Source organism: Triticum urartu, chromosome 5 (genome assembly GCF_003073215.2).
Source record: "Triticum urartu cultivar G1812 chromosome 5, Tu2.1, whole genome shotgun sequence".
Lineage (NCBI taxonomy): Eukaryota > Viridiplantae > Streptophyta > Magnoliopsida > Poales > Poaceae > Triticum > Triticum urartu.
In genome coordinates, this window is record NC_053026.1 from 343,440,714 (window position 1) to 343,464,557 (window position 23,844).

A 23,844-nucleotide genomic window follows, 5' to 3' on the forward strand; every position below is an offset into this window, starting at 1 on the left:
ACACAAAGTTTTTGTCGAAGCACAAAAAGCTTGACGAAAGGATATCGAGAGGGCATTTTGGTGTGTTGCAAGCTCGATTTGTCATTGTTCGAGGCCCCGCTCGCTTCTGGGATAAACAATCCCTTAGAAACATCATGGCTGCTTGTGTAATTTTACACAACATGATCATCAAGGATGAGAGAGATTTGGACTTAGAGCTTTATTATGACAATATTGGTAGTTGTGTGAAGCCTGCCAGTGACGCATATGAGATCACTGCATTTCTTGACATTTACCGAAAGATCGAGAACCATAATTCACAAAAACAACTCTAGCATGTCTTATTGAGCATCGTTAGCAACTCTACGTGGGATAGATTCTCTTTTTAATTCATATATATATATATATATATTTGTGCGTGATTTGAACAATTTGATGTTGTAATACTTATTCAAAATTGAACATTTGTTGTAATGAAAACGATTGTTGTATTGTGTTGCTTTTTGGACCATTTATATTCATATGTTTAATTTATATTATGATTTCATTCGGTTCATAAATCTATAATTTACAAAGCTATACAAAATTAAACGTGTTCTTCAAAACATCTACTGAACGGATTTACAACATCCATTCTGTCGGAGAGCTTGTGGTATCGTATTTTTTTACGGGCACACGTGAACTTACGGGAAGTGCGTGTACACTGGATCTGCGCTCTAAGCTCTGATATATACTCCCTCCGTTTCTAAATATAAGTCTTTATAGAGATTCTATTATGTGCTACATATAGAGCAAAATGGATGAATCTACACTCTAAAATGCATCTACATACATCCGTATGTGATTCATAGTGAAATGTCTAAAAAGACTTATATTTAGGAACGGAGGGAGTATATTACTCTACTCACTCCGTTCCTAAATACTTCCCCCGTTCCTAAATATTTGTCTTTCTAGACATTTTAAATGACTATCACATACGGATGTATGTAGATATATTTTAGAATGTAGATTCAGTCATTTTGCTCTGTATATAGTCACTTGTTGAAATCGCTAGAAAGACAAATATTTAGAAACGGAGGGAGTATAAGTCTTTTTAGACATTTCAAATGGACCACAATATATGAATGTATATATGTAGACATATTTTAGAGTGTAGATTCATTCATTTTGCTTCATATATATATATATATATATATATATATATATATATATATATATATATATATAGTAGAAAGAGAAAGGATAACGCACAAACCGAAAACCATTCTGATAAATGGCAACGCCGCGGCCGGAGCTGCTCTCGCCGGATGAGGATGAGGAGGAGAGCGCGCGGGGGCTTCTGTATGAGGCGTACAACGAGCTGCAGCGCCTGGCGGCCGAGCTGGATGGCGCAGCGGTGCCGGCACCAGCGGTGGTGGTGGTCGGCCACCAGACGGACGGGAAGAGCGCGCTCGTCGAGGCGCTCATGGGGTTCCAATTCAACCACGTCGGTGGCGGCACCAAGACCCGTCGACCCATCGCGCTCCATCTTCGCTTCAACCCGCGCTGCCATTCCCCCAACTGCCGACTCCTCGCCGGCTCGGGCGAGGGGGACGCAGAGGACGACGCCGGGGCTGCTGACCGCTCAATGCTGCTCGCCGACATCCAGGTAAGTTCAGATGCCCACATGTGGTTGACTGGTTGATATGCCGGTGTCATTTTTCTACCTATCCTGGCGGCGTCTTTGTAACGCACCGTATATGTTCGCGCTATTGCTGGTGTCGTAAACTATTGCTCGGAAGATTCTATCAATGACCTAAATAATTCCTCCTCGCAAAAATAAATAAATAAATCAAATATCTAAGTATTGGTAAAAGGTTGCTGAATGGTCATCCCACATTTTGGCTTTTATAAGGAAGTAATCTCGTGTACATATTTTTACATATGTTTTCCCTAAATATTCAGAGACATTTGTACATATGTTTTCCCTAACAAAATAAGCACAACATTCGTTTTTCCTGTATACATAAAGAAAAAGGATTTTACCGGTGTCATATGCTTGTACTTGCCATATACTTCACAGTTGATGCTGTCATTGTTGATCTTCTAATCCATGATAATTCAGAATGATGAGAATTATTAAATGGTACTTCTTAGGCCCTGTTCGGAGAAGCTCCACTCCACAACTCCACTCCCGGAGTTGGTGGAGTTGCAGTTGAAAACTGCGGAGCAGCTATTTCCTAACTCGTGCTGAGCTGCCATTTAGGCCTTTAATTGGTGTATTCGTATATCTTGTATGTTATAATGATCCAAACTATCATTGATATTTCCCCTTTGGTCTTTTACCACAGATGCCTTTAATGTATGCCATCTAAAGATGTGTTCCCCCCCCCCCCCCCCCCCCCCTACCGGGTGAAGTTCTTTGGGTGGTTGCAGTGGCGGAGCTTGAGATGAAATCATTGGTTGGGGGGGGGGGGGGCATGGGCTGAAGGGGGACAAACATAATTTCTTTATGCTGATTTTAGTGGAAAATTAGGCCAAATATTAAGGCATATGTAACCCGTGCTGAGCTGCTCAAGAAGGAAATCCTCACTGCTGATGGGCCGTGTTGCCCTATCTGCGGCCATGTCCAGGAAGATGCAAACCACATCATGTTCGACTGCGAGTTTGCACTGAACTACCGGCAGCGCGTCGGAGGTCATTCTCCTCCATCTCCAAATGTCAAGCTGCTGCACATGTGCGACCCCCCCCCCCCCCCCCCCCCCCCCCCCCAGCGCGCGGCCATCCAGCCCAGGCTGCTGCTTTCCTTCTGCTCTGCTTCTGGAACCTATGAAAGCACCGAAATGCTGTTGCGTTCCAGGAGCAACAGCCAACCTTGGACTGCCTCCTGCAAATGTGCCGGGAAGATGCTGTCCTTTGGAAGGAAATCCACCCCGCGCAAGTTTCGGAATGCCCCCCCGCGTTAAAAAAGTCAAACCACGAACTGTTAATAATCATAGCGGGTTAGGTACATTTACCTTCTAAAAGGCCTTTCAAAAGGGCATAACAGCCTTATTTAGGAACACTGAATCTATGTGAACTAGTAGGTTGACTTGCTATAAATGGGAGGTGTGTAATAAGGACTGTCTATGCGACAACCTGATAGATGGCGTGACCCAATTGCTATGGTTCTCAAGCAAAGGGTGTGGTACCTTTTGCATTGCATTACTAATTTTGTAGAAAACAAGTATATCACTTTGTTGGTATTGTCAACTTGAAACATTGACAAGACTGAACTGTTGTCGGATTACTTGATTTACTGACCCTCTACCACTGCATGCCAATATTATTTAATTAGAATAACTACTTTCAGGCATATATTGAAGCTGAAAACAAGAGGCTGGAGAATGATCCTTCCCAATTTTCAGCGAAGGAAATTATAATAAGGATAGAATATAAACATTGCCCCAATCTCACCATTATTGACACTCCAGGTCTCATTCTTGCAGCTCCTGGCCGTAAAAACCGAGTTTTGCAGGTACGCTATCAGTTAACACTGTTTCGTTGTAGCCTTTTATGTTCCTTTGTTTCCACAGAAACTGTACTTACTGCTATGCCTGGACTCTTCGACACTCTAATATTTACAAAGTGACCTTCGTTGGTAATCTTGCAACCTGCAGAGTCAGGCTTGTGCTGTTGAGGCCCTTGTTCATGCGAAAATCCAGCATAAAGAAACCATAATTCTGTGCCTTGAAGATTGTAGTGATTGGAGCAATGCAACTACAAGGAGAGTGGTGATGCAGGTTTGTTATTTTGAAATTTTTCCACGGAAAGGTCCTGTACAACATCCTTGGATGAATCCACACTAGCTGTATCTCATTTTCTTTGAAGAAGGAGCTTATTGCTCCCAGCCTCATTTCCTTGAGCTGATAAGACAACAATGTCTGGATAGTTATGAGGGATAACAAGGAACTATGCCCTGTTATCCAGCAGACTCTACTACCCTACGAGCTTAGCATCATTGATAACTTTATGTACTACAACCAGGAAACATCAAACAGCAGGTACAGACTTAAGCTTTACAAACTTGATAACTGGAATACCAGCTCTACCTCTCATACGGAAGTCTTTCCTACTTATAAAGTTTGGAGTTGGTGGTCAGTTGAGTTCACTCGTCCTCTTCTTCCACTATTACTCATTTGTGGGACCAACCCTTGCAAAAGTTACAAATAAATATATGTATTGCTCAACAACGAGACCAGCAACCTCCAGGAAGACATAAATAAATAAATGCACTCTCACTCACATGTGGCACATGCCACAAATAAACAAATGCATTTTTACACACATGTAAGACCAGCAATCCTGTAAAAGACATAAATAAACAAATACACAAATGAGACTCCAGCCCAAAACTATGCTCTTGATCTTAGTTTCTCTGCCCAACCCTCTAAATTTTGTACCATAACATTAGAAAGAGATAACATTATTATGTAGTTTGACGCACGATAGACCTGGCTTCTTACCGGATCACTATCCTCGTGATGTCTCCTACCTAATGCCCATTCTCCTGCATTTCAAAACTCGAAATAGTGTCTGATTTTGAAATCTTTCAATGGTCCTTCCATGGCCGCTTTAGAATCTTCAACACCTCGCGACATGCATCTTGCTCTCTTTTCAATTGCGAGTCAGCGATCCTGGGACACCATTATCTTTCGACGATCTCCCTATTCGTAGTCGGTGGCCTAAATCCTCGTCTTCTCTGTGGCTTCTTAGCAACTCATGGGCAATGTGCTAGGACACCCTACCAAACTAAAAGTCTGGTACTCCCTAACACCCTGACAGAAACACAGAACCTTCTTAACCATCCTCAAGCCTGAGAACCATTGGACCCCATCCTGTCTCTGGCCGAGCACCTCAGAGGCCACCCTGCTTCGCAGTCCTTTCTTGTGAAGACCAACCCAAGAAGACAATGAGCGAGCCATTTGAAAAATTACAGTACTTGGATCCTGTGAGCGAAGTCTTCTGAAAACAAGCAGCGTCCCTGGTCTTCCAAACCGATCATACCTAAGAAGCTACCCTTGAAGTAACTAGTTGTTTACTATGACGTGGGAAGTTCTACACCCAAGTACATAAAGTGAAAAAGAACTTAGGCATGAGAGTAATATCAAAAGCACAGCCAATGTCAGGACCCGAGATCTAAGGTATAGAAGTCAAGCCTCAGTGCATCACACAGGAAACCGAGATTTGTACTCAGGCAATAACAACCTGTACCAGAACTGTTCCAGCCTTTATCGGATCTGGTCCTGAATACGATATATTAGTGTTCAGACAATATCAGCCTGTATCGGAACTTGTTCTGAACACCAGTACTCAATCTAACTGAGCCAGAGCATCAACCTGTAGCCAGCCACAACCGGTAAATGAATGCGCGGTTGGAGTAGAGTGATATAGCTCCCAAACTCTTTACTTTAAATGATTCACTTCACCCTGTGTTGACTAATTGCTAGCAAGTGTATATCAAAGATTCCAAGATCCTACACACAACGTGCACTTTAGAAACATACACGCATCATGCTTGCCGTGTGTGTGGAAACAACAAGCAACGCAACATAAACTATCACTTAAAACATATACAGATATACTATTCAAAGGTTCTAAAGAGCAAACATAGCAGTGCTATTACAAGTAGGTTTATATTTCTATTTCTAAAACCTAATTAAATTAGAATATGATTTAATTCAAAATTCCCCCAAACATTCCCTTTTCAAACCTTATAAATTTAGGGTGGGGTCCACATGACACATATGGACTCATGCCTAAATCTTAGGGTTTTTGGAAGGGAATTTTGTAACAATGAGCAGTTTTTAGGGTTTAACTCTTTAAATCATGTGGTTCTGAATTATCCTCATTTTTTCAATTAAAGGAAAAAATTAAACATGATTGACATGCAATGCTCTCTAATGCATCTATTGAATTACCATAGGCTAGAGCTGTGGCAGCTAACTACACTGCAAGTATACTTAGCTATTGCACATTCAAAAAATAATTTGTCATATGATCTACTATTTCATGTGAATACAAAACATAAACTTAGGGCTACTGTCCAACCTCTTTAAAAAGTTATCCTTAGTGAGGACGCTATCTCTAAAAGCTAACCATGCAAGACTACAGTCTTCAGAGGCACTTTAATAAACTAGAACTTTCTATGGGGCCATCTAACCTTATTACTAGTCTTTAGCAGAACATAAAAATATTTCAGTGCTCTCAAGTAACCACATGCACTTACCGTTACTCTTACAGTCTCATGAAGGCGGATTTTACTAAACAACTCCTGGAGCTTTTACCAAGTTTCAACTCTTTTACTGGGCAACTATGTTTAAATATAAAAAATGCACTGACTATCCCAAATTCTAATTTTCAACCAGACAATTCTGTTAACATAATCCTTCATTAAGTGAGGAGGTGCTGCCTTTCAGCTAAATTGTGTTCCCGTTTTGATACTGCAGGTTGATCCTGATCTTGTAAGGACTGTTCTAGTCTCCACAAAACTTGACACGAAAATTCCACAATTCGCACGTGCCTCTGATGTTGAAGTGTTTCTTCACCCACCAACTTGTGTTCTAGATGGTTCCTTATTGGGAGATTTTCCCTTTTTCACATCAGTGCCTTCTGGGAGAGTTGGTTCTTGCCATGAAGCTGTCTTCAGATCAAATGAAGAGTTTAAGAAGGTAATGCCACTATTCCATCTCTTTAGAGCTTGCTGTTCTCCCTCCTGTGAACTTTGAATTTTCTGTGAGCTTGTCCTTGCTGGTATGTTTGTATTCTAGTTTTAAGTTGCCTGTGAATTTTCTTCATATGTATGTGAAGGCCAACTGGTCATCAGATCCCACCCTTTTTCGTGTGAATAAAATCTTGTTCTACACAGTCAATTGGACGAAGATCATGCTGGAAATGTCTCACTCATCCATATGCATTATTCCCTTGCATAGGATGTCACACATTCTCTCTCTCTCTCTCTCTCTCTCTCTCTCTCTCTCTCGCTCTCTCTCTCTCTCTCCCTCAGAAAAAAAGGATGTCACACAGTAGAAATATGTAGAATCATGTCAGAGGGAACTTTAGTTTCTGAAATGTTAACAGGGAGTTAAGTTATAAGTAAAAGTTGTGAGTTACCTGTCTGTTTATTGGTTCCAATAATTTAGATAGCTTCCATTTAAATATTATAATACATGGTTGTTTAAACTTCCCAAAACCCATAAAGTGCCTTCTTAAAGTATGCCTCCATTTTTCTGTATACTTCTGTGCTGTCTTGGGAGTATTACTAATGAACAGGTTCAAAAAATGAATAGGATTCTACTGCAAAACATAGATACATTGTCCTCAGGATCTGGCTGTGGTGAGTTACACCACTATCGGGTCATTGATTAGTGCCAAGTAAGAACAAATGAAATGTTGCAACCTAGCAGCAAAGAGAGCTGCTTTATAGAACACTAAATGTCCATGTTAAGGAGCACCTCCTTGCCAGGGTTATTCTCTGTCAGCACTTGTTAGCCAATTATGATTTGCCTTTTCTCCTATCCGTACTCTGTAGTTATCAAGAACCTTTTGTGTTACTGGATCCTTGAAAGGCATCTAATTTTTTCTATGTTCTGCAGGCGATCTCACTGAGAGAATTGGATGATGTTACATCTCTTGAAGACAAGCTAGGAAGGTCACTTACAAGGGAGGAGAAGAACAGGATAGGAGTGAGTAACTTAAGATTATTTTTGGAAGAATTGCTGCAGAACAGGTATTCTTGTATATTATTTGCAGAGCCAGAGGCCAGAGCATATAGTTTTTCATCATTCTTTGTATCTGTGGATTCATTCAAATTAATATGAACAAGGTACATAGAGAGTGTTCCGTCGATTATTCCACTTCTTGAGAAGGAACATCGCGCTGCATCGAGGAAGTTGCGCAAAGTCACACAAGAAATCAGGTGATAACTTACTTGATTTTCAGCAAGTATATATATAGTTTAGTGCACTTAAGTGGCCCTATAATCTAGATTTATTTCCCCTAACACCACTTGTGATCAATTTCCTAGAGTACAATGCTACCCTGTTGGAGTTCGAAGCTTATCTTATACAACTATTTGGATGAGTTGGTGAATGAACTATTTTCCTCTGCACTTTTGAAAAGAACTTTTTTCTTCTCTGATAATCGCAAGCCAGCTTTGCTTTGTATGCACAACTGCTGCACCAGCAATTCAGTGTAATGCCTCCAATATTTCCTGAAAGTGATAAATTTGTCTGTCTTGGAGTATGTTTATACTGTTAGTAAAGAAAAGAGGAACAAAAACTATGTTCTAGTCTCACTTCCATATAGCAGAACAGGTTATCTGAAGTAATAAGTTTATGAAGAAAGGAAAGCTAAGGCGGTCTGTTCGTTCTGTCCTCATGTGCTTTGTAGCCAAGCTTTTCATTGAAGAAGCCTGCTATCCTGCTAATGGCATTCTGTATCTGGACAGTGATTTGGACGAAGCAAAACTAAAGGAGAAAGCTCGCCTGTTCCATGATTCATTTTTGACAAAGGTGCTACTACTCTAGCTAGATTCCGACAGTGTCTTACATTATTTAAATGAAGCATTTTCCATGTATTACAAGGACAACAAATAATCTTTAAATGTTATTTTAAACATATGGCTATACTTCTAGGTTGCAGCACATTTTAATTAATGTAATGGTGCAATACCTTTTCTTCATTGTATGTGAATGAGACATATATTGCTGAACTTTTCACTGAATATAGTACCCAGGAAAAAACAGCTTGATATAAATCTGAAGATTTGTTTACTATCTCGTGTTTCAGTTATCTTTGCTACTGAAAGGCATGGTGGTGGCACCTCCTGATAAGTTTGGTGAGTGTTTTATCTCCTCCGGTTCATTTTGAAAGAGAGCTTCTTGTTAACTGTGTTGTGCTAACAATTTCTCGGAACTCTTGGGCCTTTAGGAGAAACTTTAGTTAATGAGAGGATCAATGGAGGGACATTTACTGGAAGCGAGAATTTCCAGCTCCCAAACAAGATGATGCCTGTGAGTTCTTTCCACTCGTGCTTTCCTGGCATGTTCTTCATAAAGATGTAGTTGTACACAGAGGGATTCATGTGCTTGATTTGCTTGCTCTTGACGGCGAGCTTCTTCTTGGCGACGAACATTGCACTCATCTTCATCTTGATGGTGGCGCTCATTGTTGCACGTTCTTGTGTTTGTCGTTCTTGATGCTCACGGTCAAGAATGCGGTTTTGAAGGCCATTGCCACTATGAGTTTGTCGCGGCCCTTGATACTCGTGTTCTTCATGGTGGTGATGTCGTCGAGAGTGGTGGTACTTGCGCCCGGATGGCATCCCGGAGGTACTTGCACTTGAGTGCCATCTTGAAGATGAGGACAATTTGCGATTGTTGAACATTTCTTGAATGCGGTCCATTTGCACGTCCATCTTGGCGACGAGGTAGTCCCTCGTGCGGACATCGGATTGGCGCATGTCAGTGGAGAGGTTCTCGATGCGCTCATTTAAGATGATATTTGCATCGTTTGTAACCCTTTGGAGTCTGAAGTGGTGAGACTTGGTGAGGAAGTCGTGTGGGCCCTCTTAGTTGTCGAAAACCAGACAAGAAGTACCTTCCCTATCCATCTTACTCGGCAAAGTGTGAGTAGGAATGGAGATGAACAATACCAAAGTCACCTCCTTTTGATGTTGGTGAAGGATCACATGATGTCACACATGCCAATGCAAAAGTGAATAACTTGGTATCTAGCCTTGACCAATCTCACACCTACACACAAAGGTTTATAGGGGAGCTTGACAGGGATTGGTGGCATGAAGTCAAGCAAGTTGAAGTTCAAGATTTTGTAAAAGTTGGAAGTGAACCACAATGAACTCAAAATGCTATGCAAGCGATCTCAATTGTAAGGATAGAAAGGCAAAATGAAAAAAAAAGTGCACACGCAAAGATGATGGGGCTTGTGCAACCAAGTAAATGAGCATACAATGTTGGCCTAGCGAAGACTAAGCTCATGTTGCACAAACTCGAGGGGAGACTTGCTCGATTGCACGTAGAGGGCAAGGATTCGATCACTTGACTACCACTCTACTACTATCAAAGCTTGACGTTTTCCTATAAGTATCCTTGGCAATCGTATTTCTTTGCTCTTTGCACCTTTTTGCGTACAATTTATTTGATGTTTCTTTTTCTTCCTTTTGCCTTTTCTCTTTGAGCCAAGATCAAAATCATGAGAGTATAGCTATCGAGATAATGTGAGGATCCAAAACAGACCGCACAAGGTACCGAAAGATCAATGAGATCGACAGTGACTAAGGAAGACAAGTGATCGATGCCCGACAATACTTGATGAACTAGTCTCGGTAGGATCAAGGTTTTTGCAAAGGAATGGATGGCTCACAAAGGGTAATGGCAGTGAAGGTAAAGTTTGTGTGAGGGAATGGTATACTTGGTCGACGCCTCTACCTTCACACAATTAGAAGGACCAGCCTTGCTTCCGGTGCCGGTGTCAAAAGGATGGATGGATCCTCATTGAAGGCAAGCTTGTTGGTCGATGAAGGCGGTGTAGTGGTACTTGTCCATCTTGTCGATGAAGTCCTAGGTCAAAGCTGGCGAAGATGCTGGAGATGTGGGCTGTTGGACAAAGTTGGATACACAGTAGTCTGACTTTGCCCAGGCAGGTGTGGGTCAACTCGAGAGAAATTGGAGGTAGGGAAAAGAAAAATTAGGGCAAAATTGGCCCAGTGGACGCAAATCAAAGGTAGATCAGACTCACCAGAAGGTTTTTACTTTTATGTTTTATTTGAGAACCCCTTGAACGCCTTCTCAAAGGGTTCTCAAAAATTCGAGATAGATCTAATTATACTTTTTTACTTATTTCTGCATTAATAGAGTAGACGAGTAAAAAAAAGCAAACCTATTTAGGATAATAATTGGATAAGAGAGCCTCCACCCTGCCATGGGTCAGATCCAACAAAATCTCACTAGAAACAACTAATATCTCGAAATCGAGCGAGGCTATTTATGTGGGGATTTTTGAAATTGGCAAGAACAAAACAAAATTAGGCTAGAAATATGAGGGGGGAGGGATCCAATTCGTGGAGGCCTTGCTCATGATACCAAATGATACGGGGCAAGCCATTGGATTGCCCCGATCTTCACGAATTGGAGGTGGATTTGAGGTGAAACACGAAGAACACGACGATCAAGCAGAACACTCAAGTGGAAATCACTCACATGGACAAAGATTCATACACAAGTACTCAAATCACAAGTACAAACAAGGATACATCTCAAGATCCAAACATCAACAAGGTAAAAGATAACTAGGGTAGGAGTTCGTCCCCAAATCCAAGAGGAATTGGAGGTGTTGAGAGATAGTTCTTACCCAATCCAAAGGATATGGAGGTCCTGAGAGATAGTTCTTCCCCAATCCAAAGGATATGGAGGTCTTGAGAAATAGTTCTTCCCCAATCAGAAGGATATGGAGGTCTTGATAATCCAAGAGGATTCTTCTCCAAATTGGAGGTCTTGATCTCCAAAGAAGAGGTAGATGAGCAAAGCTCTCTCGAGAATTTAGTCTAAACTTTGCTAACCCTAGAAATGAAGGGGAGTACGGCATATATATATAGTCTAGGGACGGAAGGGGATGGAGAAGGGAGAGTTACATGGGCTGGGCCTGAATCTTGTGCTTGCAGGCAAAGTCGGATAGTCTGACTTGTCGGATTTTCTGACGCCATGTCCGGCATAGTATTTGACCTGATCCAGAGAGCCCGGGAAAGTCAGACATCAAGTCTGACTATGCGGCAGGTCGGACTAAAAGTCCAACATTTTGCCTGGTTCATCTGACGTGGTCCAGAGAGGTCCTGCAAGTCGGATATCAAGTCAGACTGTCTGACTTTACAGTTTTCTGCAGGATGAGCTCTTTGGGGACTTCTTGCTTCCTTCTCGAGTCCTTGTTTTTCTCCTCCATTGCTTGGCCTTCGTTCCTCACTTCTCCAGGCTTGTTTCCATCACACCTACCTAAGTATGTATAAGGTTACGGAGTGAGGTAGTAACCATGTCTCACATGCAAGTATAGGAAGCTCATGTAGGAAGTCAGTCACCTCGGTGTCGATAGCGCGTGCACGAGCCCTTGTCGTTGGACCACTTGGAGCTTGAGGGTTGGATGATGGGTTCATGGTGGTGTCCATGGGATGCTCCGCATCATTCTTCCTCTCCTCCCGCTCTATCTCCCAACCCCAACTTGACTGAGTCAGCAGCCATAAACCATGCTGCACCCTTCCTCCCCCCTCTCAAGTTTCATCGCTTCTGAACCTCCAAGCCCCTCCCACCATCCTCCTGGTATTCGCCGCTACTCGAGTCTGGGATGATGTTCTACTCATGTGTGGTGTCGGAATTCATTCAGTGGGGAGCAAGCTGACTCATTCAGTCTCAGTGGCCTATATTCCCCTTTTAGCTATAGTTGTTGAGTCCATTTTAGGAGGTTAAACAGATTATTTGTTTACCGGGGAGTTGCTGTGGACTCACTTGACTTCATAACTTCTTTCCAACCCTTTAATCCCTCCAAATATTCTCGTGGAGAAAAGGGAACCACATTTTGTCTTGAAAGCTCAAGCTCAGCCCTTCATGTAACGTATACCTATATACCATGACTGTGCTCTTATAACTACTGGAGTCTTTGATATGTATTTTTGTAATGCAAATGCATACTATGTTTTGGATCTCAGAATGCTGGAATGCGTCTTTACGGTGGTGCACAATACCATCGGGCAATGGCTGAATTTCGTCTGGTTGTTGGAAGTATCAAGTGCCCCCCGATTACTAGGGAGGAAATAGTCAACGCCTGTGGTGTTGAAGATATTCATGATGGGACGAATTACTCCAGGTATTCTCTTTCCACACGTTAGAAATCCTTCTGTTGTACTTATATAATATATTTGTTCACTTTTGATATTGTTTTGCTAGGACTGCTTGTGTAATTGCTGTGGCAAAAGCACGCGACACATTTGAGCCTTTCCTTCATCAGGTTGGTGAGCTCGCCTAAACTGTGGGCATATCAATAAACTATGCATAGATGCCCCTCTTCACCTTTATTCATGGCTGCCCATTCCGGACATGTACAGTCACACTGCAGCTCTTGCATATTATTTGTGTGATTATGGTTTCAATGAAATCATCGACCATGTTTTCCATGTCCGGTGCTTCGTTCTGTTCTGGACTGAGGCTAACATGTGAAAAATATTTCCGTATAAATCATTTGAAATCAAATGAAAGTGAACATAATTATAGTAAGTAGTTGTTCCCTGTGATTGGATAAGGCTGGGCTTTCCTCTGATTAATATGTTCCTTCAATTAAAATAAATCTTCTCTTTTGTCTCGTGCAGTTGAGTTTTAGGCTGTTGTACATACTGAAAAGATTGAGTCCGATATCTGTTTTTCTGCTGGAGGTACTAATCTCTATCCACGGTTTATTTAATTCATGTATTTTTGTTTTTTCCATTTTAATGCTCTGGTAGAACTCCAACAGAAGGACGGTGAGCACTTTAGCAGCCATGATGTACTTGTGAAGCGTGTCCAAGCTGCTTTCAACAGGTTTGCTGAATCTACCGAGCAATCTTGCCGTGAAAGGTGATGGTGTTCTCAATTCTAATACCTTTAAATTATTATCTTTCAGTTTATTGGTTGTGTGCGCTCTAGTCACATTATATTGCAAACTCAGTTGCAACCAACTCCTTGAGGCTTGTTCAAATTAAATATACGTTCTAACATTTCCCCTTGTCTACAGGCATCATATTAACGTCATGTTGTTAAACTAAACATCTGTGACTCTATCAAGGAGACGTTAAAGTTGTTGTCTAACTTAGTAGTTACACCAACTTATGACATTAATGTACATTTTCTTCAACGATGCTTCCTATTGTTATCAAGCATGCGGTAGTAGTAATGCTGGCACTTGGCAGCCACTAGAATGCCTGAATCCTTTGCCAACTGGTTATTTCTCCATGCTTCCTTTTCAGAAATTTATTCACTGATCTTGTTGGATGTCCTCCTTTTTATGTAACAAACCATACCCACACCACATCAACTGCCTCCTTTTGATGTCTGGGCGTTATATTCAGTGTATTCCATACCATATATTGCAACCAGTGATGCATTCTCATGCTTTGTGGTTCCACAGATGCATTCTCATGTGTTGTTTTTATCTGTTGACCTAGTTTTTTCATGTGTTCAAATATGTAATGCAGATGTATGGAAGATTTGGAGAGCACCACTCGTTATGTTACTTGGTCCCTTCACAACAAGGTATATTTATTTACTTGGTAATTAAAACTAAATATTTTTTATCAGTCTGCCTAATGATATATGCTACATTGGATACAGAACCGTGCCGGGTTGCGACATTTTCTGGATTCGTTTGTTGCACCAGAGCAATTATGTGCTAACACATATACTGCCCACTCAGCTGGGCTGCATGAGCAATCCACTGGTTTGAATGATAGTAAGCAGGATAGACCAAAGGGAGAGCTGAAATCTAGTCATACTTCAGACTCAAATCCATCCGGTGGTGTGTCAGAAACGAGACTGGTGGATCTCTTGGACAGTATGCTGTGGAACCGAAGGCTGGCGCCCTCATCTGAGCGACTTGTGTATGCACTGGTTCACCAGATTTTTCATGGGATCAAAGAGCATTTTCTTGTCACTACAGAACTAAAGGTCTGGATGCAGTAAACCTTGCACTTTCTAGCCATGTAGATATTTCTGCTTATGTTGTTAATGCTTTGGCTCATTCATTATGCAAACGCAGTTCAATTGCTTCCTCCTGATGCCAATTGTTGACAAATTAGCGGCTCTTCTACGAGAAGACCTTGAATCAGCTTTTGAAGACGATCTTGACAGCATCTTCAGCGTCACCCAGCTGCGCCGCTCACTTGGGCAGAAGAAGCGAGAGCTGGAAATCGAATTGAAGCAGGTAGATAGTCTCTGAAACCATTTTAATTAAATTAGTCAGTTATTACCATATATCTACCTTAATTATCAGTCTCTAACCTAACATTTTGCTCTTGAATTCAGATGAAGCGTTTAAAAGAGAAATTCACAGAAATAAATAAGAAGCTCAATTGTCTCCAGGTTAGACAACAGGCCTAGGTAGGGAGGTAGAGTATTTCGGTGTTGCAAATAAAACAATAATAATCCACCTTGTGTGACTTGCTACCGGTCCTGTATTCAGGCGTAAATATGAATCATCATTTCCTTGATATGCTCTACTCCCTCAGTCCGGAAATACTTGTCATCAAAATACTATATGTCTAGATACATCCCTTTTTATTCATTTTGATGACAAGTATTTCCGGACGGACGGAGGGAGTACTTGTCAACGTGTGCACTCGTGGTTCAATCATTCCATAAAAACCGTGCCTTGCAAATGGTGTAAGCTTGAGATGTTGCTTAGTAACTTTAGCATGCCGTGAAAGAAAAAAGAAAGAAAGAAAGAAAGAAAGGACAATCTCAACTAAAGCAATGCCTCCCCCGCAAAAAGAAAGAAAGAAGGAAAGAAAGATGTCTTGCTACATCTATAGGTTTGGTTTGGGATCGGAGTAGCACTTTGGATCCTTAACGCTGCTCATTGCCCATGCACGTCGCGACTCTTTCAAACCAAACTCACCTGAAAAGCACTCTCATGGTCTCATTGATACACGTCCGCCTCTCAAATCACCAACCTAAACTTGGCACAAGCAGCGCCACCACCACCCTCTCCGTCCCTTCCATCTCTCTCTCCCTTCTCTCCGCGCGCGCGAACCACGGTGCTATGCCACGCGCATCGGGCACGGCCAAGAACTCGACGTCGAGATGAGGGGCGCCGGCGGCGAAAAGGAGGCATTCTTCCACTGCCTGGACCGCGTGCCGTCTGGCATCCACATCGACACCGACCACCCCTCCGACGACGACGATGACGAGGAAGAGGCCCGTTCCTCCTCCTCCGCCATGGGCGACCACAACTTCCAGAGCTTCCGCCGGCCCCAGTCGGCCATGCTGCTGGAGGACGAGGACCAGGAGCCGGAGCCGGAGATGGAGGACGCGTCCAAGTACGACATGTGGATGTCCGACGAGCCCATGTCCATCCAGGAGCGCCGCCGCCGCCTGCACCAGGGCCTGGGGATGGTCAGCAGCCGGGACCTCGCGCTGCGCCGCCACAGCACCAAGAAGCGCTTCATCGACGTGCCGCGGAGCGTGTCCAGGAGGATGCAGCAGATGCCACCGTCGTTGCCCGTCGCGCCCGCCGCCAACGCCCCGACTCCGAGCGTTGCCGCCGCGGAGACAGCTCGCGCGCCGCCGTCGGGACTGGCCGCGGTGCGCGAGATGCTCAAACAGCCGCCGGCCAAACCCATCACGAGACGCCGGTCGGACGGCTTCCTCGCCGTGCGAGACGGCTCCGGAAGGCCGTCTCTGCGTCGTGCCCGCTCCTTGCTCAGCCCGCACGACCCCTGCAGCAGCTCACTCATCGATAAGTTTAAAGCGACACGTGATATGCCCGCTGGCCAGGTGACCATGCCGGCATCAGCGCCCGCGGATAAGGGCACCAAAGGCGACGGGGACGACGGCGGCCAGACCAAGAAACAGGACAACAGCAAGGAGGGCGCCGTCATGGCTGCGCCCAAGGACCAGAACCAGACCGGCGTGCAGCATGGTCTGGAGGAGATCGAGAAGTTCATCGGCAACACCCCCATCATGAAGCACCTAATGCGGCGCGGCCCGAGCCAGCACCACCAGCCCATGCCGCCGGCTGCAGCCGCGGCACCGCCCAAGGGCGACAAGTCGGCGGCCAAGAAGAAGGGCGGATGGCTCAAGAACATCAAGTCAGTCGCCACCACCATCGGCTTCATCCAAGACAATGGTAAGCCGGTCCCCGCCGGCATGGCCACAGGCGCAGCCCCCAGTACGGGCCCCGCCAGTGCAGCCGTTCCACCTTCCTCCTCCTCGACGTCCACGGAGAAGCTCAAGGTTCAAAACTATGGCAAGTCGAGCAAGGAGCTCACTGGATTGTACATGTCCCAGGTACCCGGCCGGCTGGTACACTGAGAAACTCATGCAAGCAAGCAAGCAAGCAACTCTTAATAGTTAATAATCACGGTGTGGGTGTGGGTGTGGTGTGTATGTGCAAGTAACAGGAGATCCAGGCGCACGAGGGATCCATATGGAGCATCAAGTTCAGCGCGGACGGGCGGCGGCTGGCGAGCGCCGGCGAGGACTGCCTGGTGCGCGTGTGGGAGGTGGTGGAGACCAGCGCGCCGCCGAGCTCCGTGCCGCAGGACGGGTCCCTGCCCCCTCTGCCCGGCGGGGCGGACGGATCGTCGCAGGCGCCGGGGCTGTCCAAGAAGTCGACGACCAAGGGCGGCAAGACCGCGCTCCCGGAGCACCTCGTGGTCCCCGACAAGGTGTTCGCGCTGGCCGAGCAGGCGCTGTGCGTCCTGGAGGGGCACGAGGACGACGTGCTGGACCTCACCTGGTCCAAGTCCGATCAGGTCTTGCCCGTCTCATCATACATACTCCGTACATACATAGTCACGCATGGTATAGTATAAACACTCGTTGACACGTACGGCTTGTCGTCGCCGCAGTTGCTGTCGTCGTCCATGGACAAGACGGTGCGGCTGTGGGACACGGCGAGCAAGGCCTGCCTCAAGAAGTTCTCGCACAGCGACTACGGTCAGTGAGCGTGGTTACGTAGTAGGAGTAGGTTTCTTGTTCATAATAACAGGGAGGGAGCGACGGTGTGCAGTGACGAGCATCCAGTTCAACCCGGTGGATGACCGGTACTTCATCAGCGGCTCGCTGGACGCCAAGGTGCGCCTGTGGAGCATCCCCAACCGGCAGGTCGTCGACTGGACCGACGTCAACGAGATGGTCACCGCCGCTTCCTATTCCCCCGACGGCCAGGTACGTGTGCCCCGGCGCCGTTGACATTTCGCCATTTCCCCGGGAGTGCGGCGTTGCAGAGGCCGGGCTCCATTGAGCCCGTTTTGCCAAAAAAATTTCAAAATATACTTAAAAGTTTCAAAAAATATCAATTTTTTTATACAAATACATATGCATGTTTGTCAAGTAGGTAAAAAGTTTTATCATGTAATTCAGTTATTTGCGTGCTACACAAAAAAGATAAATATTTGACATAAAAACAACAAAGATATAGCCTATATTAATCTGTGTATTTATCTTTTTCACATACACTACATGAAAACATATATGTTCATGAAATTTCATATGTGTATAATACAAATACACATGTATGTATAGACTTTTTTTCAGATTTTTTCAATGTGTGAAAATAGTATTTTCATTGAAAAAAAATAAAGAGCTATGTGGAGCTCGGCAATGCTTTTTTCATTTCCCCGGCGCTTATTTATTCATGTTTCTGACACGCCGTCGTTGGTTGTCGACACGAACAACCCAAGAGCGCTATCATCGGCTCGCACCAAGGAAGCTGCCGGTTCTACAAGACAGCAGGTAGTACATTTTGCATCTCGAAATTCAGCAGGTATTGACCGACCACATGTTTGCTCAAGAGAATCTCGTGGCGCGGTTACAGACTGCAAGATCAGCCCGGAGGCACAGATCGACGTCCAGTCCAAGAAGCGCAAGTCGCAGGCCAAGAAGATCACCGGATTCCAGGTTGTATGCACCACAATTCTGATTGATTTCACCATGACTCTTATCTAACGTACGTTGATGCTCCTGGACGTCATCCAGTATGCCCCGGGGAACCCGTCGGAAGTGCTGGTCACCTCCGCCGACTCGCAGATCCGCGTCTTCGACGGCGTCACCATGGTCCAGAAGTTCAGAGGTACTGTACTTCACTTACTAGTACGTACTAATTAACAATGGCCACCAAACCGACCAACAAATCCTGTTTCGAGGAAGGAATTGAACAAAGGAAAAGAAAAAGAAAACGGAGAAGGAAGATGACAAGTGAACAACGCAGGATTCAAGAACACGAGCAGCCAGATCGCGGCGGCCTACACCTCGGACGGGCGGTACGTGGTGTGCGCGAGCGAGGACTCGCACGTCTACATCTGGAGGACCACCCGGAGCGCGCCCGCCGCGGCGGCCATCGGCATCGGCATGAAGCCCAAGACGTGGTGCACCATCCGCTCCTACGAGAACTTCTACTGCAAGGACGTCTCCGCCGCCATCCCGTGGACCCACTCGCCGTCCCTGCCCGGCAGCCCCAAGTCGCACCAGGGCGCCGTGTCGTGCAACGACGACGTGTGCAGCATGGCGAGCCACGCCGCCAAGCCGGACGTGAGCAAGAGCGGCGAGCTGAGCAGCCCCGCCGCGCCGTCGCCGCACTCGGGCCCGCTAGACACGCCGTCGTCGCGGCACGCCAGCAAGACCGGAACCAACGCCCCGGACAGCGGCAACGCGTGGGGCTTGGTGGTGGTCACGGCGACCTTGAGCGGCGAGATAAAGGTGTACCAGAACTTCGGGACGCCCTTCAGGATCAAAGGCCAGGGAAATCTGTTTTACTGATCCGCTCAGCCTAATCCTTGCAAATTTAATTAGCAAATGCTATGCGGACGTAACATGACTTGGTGACTCGTTTTCACGATCTTGTGTGCGACTCGTTTCAGCTAGATTATTAGTGTAAGTGTAACGAGTTTTGGGCATAGGAAGTAGGATGTGTTCCACGCTTCTTTTATCTTTATCTTTACCTCTTTACGTATTAATAAAGCAGCTATCGCTTCTGGTCGTCCGTCATTACAATTACCCTCTAAGTTGGTAAAAATTACCCACCAATGCCATCCATAAATGAGAAAACGATTCAAGTTTTCGGACAAAAATTACCGCCTCCTTCGTGGTCATAAAGCGGCGCGACAATATTTAGTCACAGAATGATGACCAGCAGAGTGGTTGGCTGATCTTTCTGGTAGCGGGGCGACCGGTGTTCGAATCCCAGCTTCTTCAATTTTTATCTTTCTTTTCTCATGCAAAACTGTTCACAAAATTATAAAAAATCACAATTTGGAAAAAAAGGACGGGAAATAAAAGCATGTTCATGATTTTGAAAAAATGATCGTGTATTCAAAATATATTCGGGAATCTGAAAAAAATGTCCATTCACAAAAATAAAAGTAAAAAATTGTTTTTTAAAATTTGTTGCCCAATTTTTTTAAGAAAGTTCATCGATTCAAAAAATGTTTGTTGAGTCAAAAATGTTAATGAATCTCAGCTTCTTCAATTTTTATCTTTCTTTTCTCATGCAAAACTGTTCACAAAATTATAAAAAATCACAATTTGGAAAAAATGGACGGGAAATAAAAGCATGTTCATGATTTTGAAAAAATGATCGTGTATTCAAAATATATTCGGGAATCTGAAAAAAATGTCCATTCACAAAAATAAAAGTAAAAAATTGTTTTTTAAAATTTTGTTGCCCAATTTTTTTAAGAAAGTTCATCTGATTCAAAAAATGTTTGTTGAGTCAAAAATGTTAATGAATCCCAGCTTCTTCAATTTTTATCTTTCTTTTCTCATGCAAAACTGTTCACAAAATTATAAAAAATCACAATTTGGAAAAAATGGACGGGAAATAAAAGCATGTTCATGATTTTGAAAAAATGATCGTGTATTCAAAATATATTCGGGAATCTGAAAAAAATGTCCATTCACAAAAATAAAAATAAAAAATTGTTTTTTAAAATTTGTTGCCCAATTTTTTTAAGAAAGTTCGTCGATTCTGTCAAATTTTTATGTTTCTTTGCTCACGCTCCAAAAATGTTAGAAAATCATAATAATTTTGCAGATTCAAAAAATTGTAAGTGTTTTGGCAAAACTGTTCACAAAATTATAAAAATCACAATTTGGAAAAAATGGACGGGAAATAAAAGCATGTTCATGATTTTGAAAAAATGATCGTGTATTCAAAACATATTCGGGAATCTGAAAAAAATGTCCATTCACAAAAATAAAAGTAAAAAATTGTTTTTTAAAATTTGTTGCCCAATTTTTTTAAGAAAGTTCATCGATTCAAAAAATGTTTGTTGAGTCAAAAATGTTAATGAATCCCAGCTTCTTCAATTTTTATCTTTCTTTTCTCATGCAAAACTGTTCACAAAATTATAAAAAATCACAATTTGGAAAAAATGGACGGGAAATAAAAGCATGTTCATGATTTTGAAAAATTGATCGTGTATTCAAAATATATTCGGGAATCTGAAAAAAATGTCCATTCACAAAAATAAAAATAAAAAATTGTTTTTTAAAATTTGTTGCCCAATTTTTTTAAGAAAGTTCATCGATTCAAAAAATGTTTGTTGAGTCAAAAATGTTAATGAATCCCAGCTTCTTCAATTTTTATCTTTCTTTTCTCATGCAAAACTGTTCACAAAATTATAAAAAATCACAATTTGGAAAAAATGGACGGGAAATAAAAGCATGTTCATGATTTTGAAAAAATGATCGTGTATTCAAAATATATTCGGGAATCTGAAAAAAATGTCCATTCACAAAAATAAAAGTAAAAAATTGTTTTTTAAAATTTGTTGCCCAATTTTTTTAAGAAAGTTCGTCGATTCTGAATAATTTATTATCTTTCTGATTTCCTAGATGCCCTATTCTGTGAGTCATTATTTGAATAGTTAATGACATTACTAATCTCCAAGTTTCTTATCTTCTATTTTTATTTCTCATTTTCATGCACATCTGTTCATCAAATTATTATAATTTTCTTCAAGTTTGCGAAAAATATGGACGGGAAATAAGCCATGTTCACTATGATATCTTTGCAAAAGAATTCTGGTTATTCAAAAAATAATAGATTTCCAGAATTAGGAGAATCTAGAAAATGAATGCCAGTTCAAAAAAAAGTAAGGAGAAAAAAAATATGTTTTTAAGATATTGTATGAACGCACAAAAGTGTGGTGTTACAAAAGATGAAAGGCTCTCAATACAGAATTATACAAAAAAAAATGTTTGTATAGGTCAAAAATGCCCCTATGCATCGATGGTCGCGCATTCGCATTCAACTTTATACGATCGTGATCCTTATTGCTCGGTGTGTAGTGGAAAAGATACGATAGATATAACAGTGTGAAAGTGGTGTATTTGGACAGGTGCATAGGCGTGCCGCGGGATTCCATATGTGACGACTTTATAGGTGCTTTACTCCCCTGTTTTTTTTTTTTTGCTTTTTTGTCTTTTCTTTTCTCATTTTGTTTTCTTTCTTATTTCCTTTTTAAATTAATTCTGGATTTTAATATTCTGGAAGTTGCGAGTTTTCAAAAAAAAAAGTTTGAGAAATCATAAAAATATATGTGAATTCAAAAATGTTTAGAAAATCATAAAAAAATTGCAGATTCAAAAAATGTTGGTGTTTTTGCAAAACTGTTCACAAAATTATAAAAAATCACAATTTGGAAAAAATGGACGGGAAATAAAAGCATGTTCATGATTTTGAAAAAATGATCGTGTATTCAAAATATATTCGGGAATCTGAAAAAAATGTCCATTCACAAAAATAAAAGTAAAAAATTGTTTTTTAAAATTTGTTGCCCAAATTTTTTAAGAAAGTTCATCGATTCAAAAAATGTTTGTTGAGTCAAAAATGTTAATGAATCCCAGCTTCTTCAATTTTTATCTTTCTTTTCTCACGCATGTCCTATCGATGTATGCGTTCATGGGCCGGCCCATGTGCAGGGCTTTACTCCCCTGTTTTTTTATTTTGCTTTTTTGTCTTTTCTTTTCTCATTTTGTTTTCTTTCTTATTTCCTTTTTAAATTAATTCTGGATTTTAATATTCTGGAAGTTGTGAGTTTTCAAAAAAAAATGTTTGAGAAATCATAAAAATATATGTGAATTCAAAAATGTTTAGAAAATCATAAAAAATTTGCAGATTCAAAAAATGTTGGTGTTTTTGCAAAACTGTTCACAAAATTATAAAAAATCACAATTTGGAAAAAATGGACGGGAAATAAAAGCATGTTCATGATTTTGAAAAAATGATCGTGTATTCAAAATATATTCGGGAATCTGAAAAAAATGTCCATTCACAAAAATAAAAATAAAAAATTGTTTTTTAAAATTTGTTGCCCAAATTTTTTAAGAAAGTTCGCCGATTCAAAAAATGTTTGTTGAGTCAAAAATGTTAATGAATTCGAAACCGGTTCATACATCTAAAAGAATTGTAAACAAAACTAATGTTCATGATTTTTTTGAGAAAATCAAAAATTTCAAAACAAAATTGTCGATTCGAAAAATTGTTCACTGATTCAAAAGTATTTTATGTCTAGGATTTGATTAGTTCTTTGAAAGTCTTTATATATCTTGGCGTTGAGAATAGTTCGTGGTCAATGAGATTTGTTTTTTAAGTTTTAAACCTTTCCTTGCGCAAGATAATGATAAGTGTGGCATGCACTAGCAAATTCATAGCTTTGGGATTTACCGCGGAATGCATTGTGATCACGTGGACATCGCGACCATCATCGGCTAGGGTGAGAAAAATAAATAAATGGCAACATGGTGAGCCACTATGTTAAAATAGAGTATGCTCATACATCGGGATATTGAGTCATACTTATTTGGTGAGCCATAATTTTTTGTCTCCCGTTGCAACGCACGGGTATATTTACTAGTATTTTTTAAAAAAGACTGCTATTTGTACGTCCGGATTCTACGAAAACTTTACGACTCGCTTCAATCCAATGACAATGACGGTTAGCTACAACGGTGGGGTGGTTGGGGTTGCCGGACCACGCGAGCTTTAGGTTCTAGGTTTCTACTCCCTTCGTTCGGAATTACTTGTCGCAGAAATGGATCAAGTAATTCCGAACGGAGGGAGTAGTAGCTTAGGTTTTTGGATCCTTCGACA

The 23,844-nt window shown here is 42.2% G+C and overlaps 2 protein-coding genes across 2 annotated transcripts; both read left to right on the plus strand.

The window, feature by feature from the left end:
* Positions 1 to 1,215: 1,215 nt before the first annotated feature.
* On the plus strand, positions 1,216 to 15,238 carry LOC125508926 (dynamin-like protein ARC5). Its single transcript, XM_048673733.1, has 17 exons — positions 1,216 to 1,627; positions 3,311 to 3,475; positions 3,618 to 3,740; positions 6,447 to 6,668; positions 7,593 to 7,726; positions 7,823 to 7,915; positions 8,447 to 8,510; positions 8,788 to 8,836; positions 8,929 to 9,011; positions 12,710 to 12,867; positions 12,948 to 13,008; positions 13,367 to 13,429; positions 13,510 to 13,610; positions 14,228 to 14,285; positions 14,364 to 14,696; positions 14,788 to 14,952; positions 15,054 to 15,238. The coding sequence occupies exons 1-17, from the start codon at positions 1,253 to 1,255 to the stop codon at positions 15,126 to 15,128; spliced, it is 2,322 nt and encodes a 773-aa protein (XP_048529690.1). The 5' UTR covers positions 1,216 to 1,252; the 3' UTR covers positions 15,129 to 15,238.
* Positions 15,239 to 15,390: 152 nt separating this feature from the next.
* On the plus strand, positions 15,391 to 19,750 carry LOC125508925 (WD repeat-containing protein 44-like). The gene is made up of 8 exons (XM_048673732.1): positions 15,391 to 17,036; positions 17,150 to 17,503; positions 17,600 to 17,687; positions 17,761 to 17,918; positions 18,434 to 18,485; positions 18,568 to 18,650; positions 18,729 to 18,822; positions 18,961 to 19,750. Exons 1-8 carry the CDS (start codon positions 15,831 to 15,833, stop codon positions 19,506 to 19,508), a joined length of 2,583 nt encoding a protein of 860 aa, XP_048529689.1. The 5' UTR covers positions 15,391 to 15,830; the 3' UTR covers positions 19,509 to 19,750.
* The last annotated feature ends 4,094 nt before the right edge of the window (positions 19,751 to 23,844 follow it).

Bases quoted from the DNA above. Each gene is read 5' to 3' on its own strand.
- LOC125508926 (XM_048673733.1), top strand. From the start codon at position 1,253: ATGGCAACGCCGCGGCCGGAGCTGCTCTCGCCGGATGAGGATGAGGAG. The intron at 1,628-3,310 runs GTAAGTTCAGAT...AACTACTTTCAG, and splicing joins TGCTGCTCGCCGACATCCAG to GCATATATTGAAGCTGAAAA. The intron at 3,476-3,617 runs GTACGCTATCAG...TGCAACCTGCAG, and splicing joins GTAAAAACCGAGTTTTGCAG to AGTCAGGCTTGTGCTGTTGA.
- LOC125508925 (XM_048673732.1), top strand. From the start codon at position 15,831: ATGAGGGGCGCCGGCGGCGAAAAGGAGGCATTCTTCCACTGCCTGGAC. The intron at 17,037-17,149 runs GTACCCGGCCGG...TGCAAGTAACAG, and splicing joins CTGGATTGTACATGTCCCAG to GAGATCCAGGCGCACGAGGG. The intron at 17,688-17,760 runs GTCAGTGAGCGT...GACGGTGTGCAG, and splicing joins GTTCTCGCACAGCGACTACG to TGACGAGCATCCAGTTCAAC.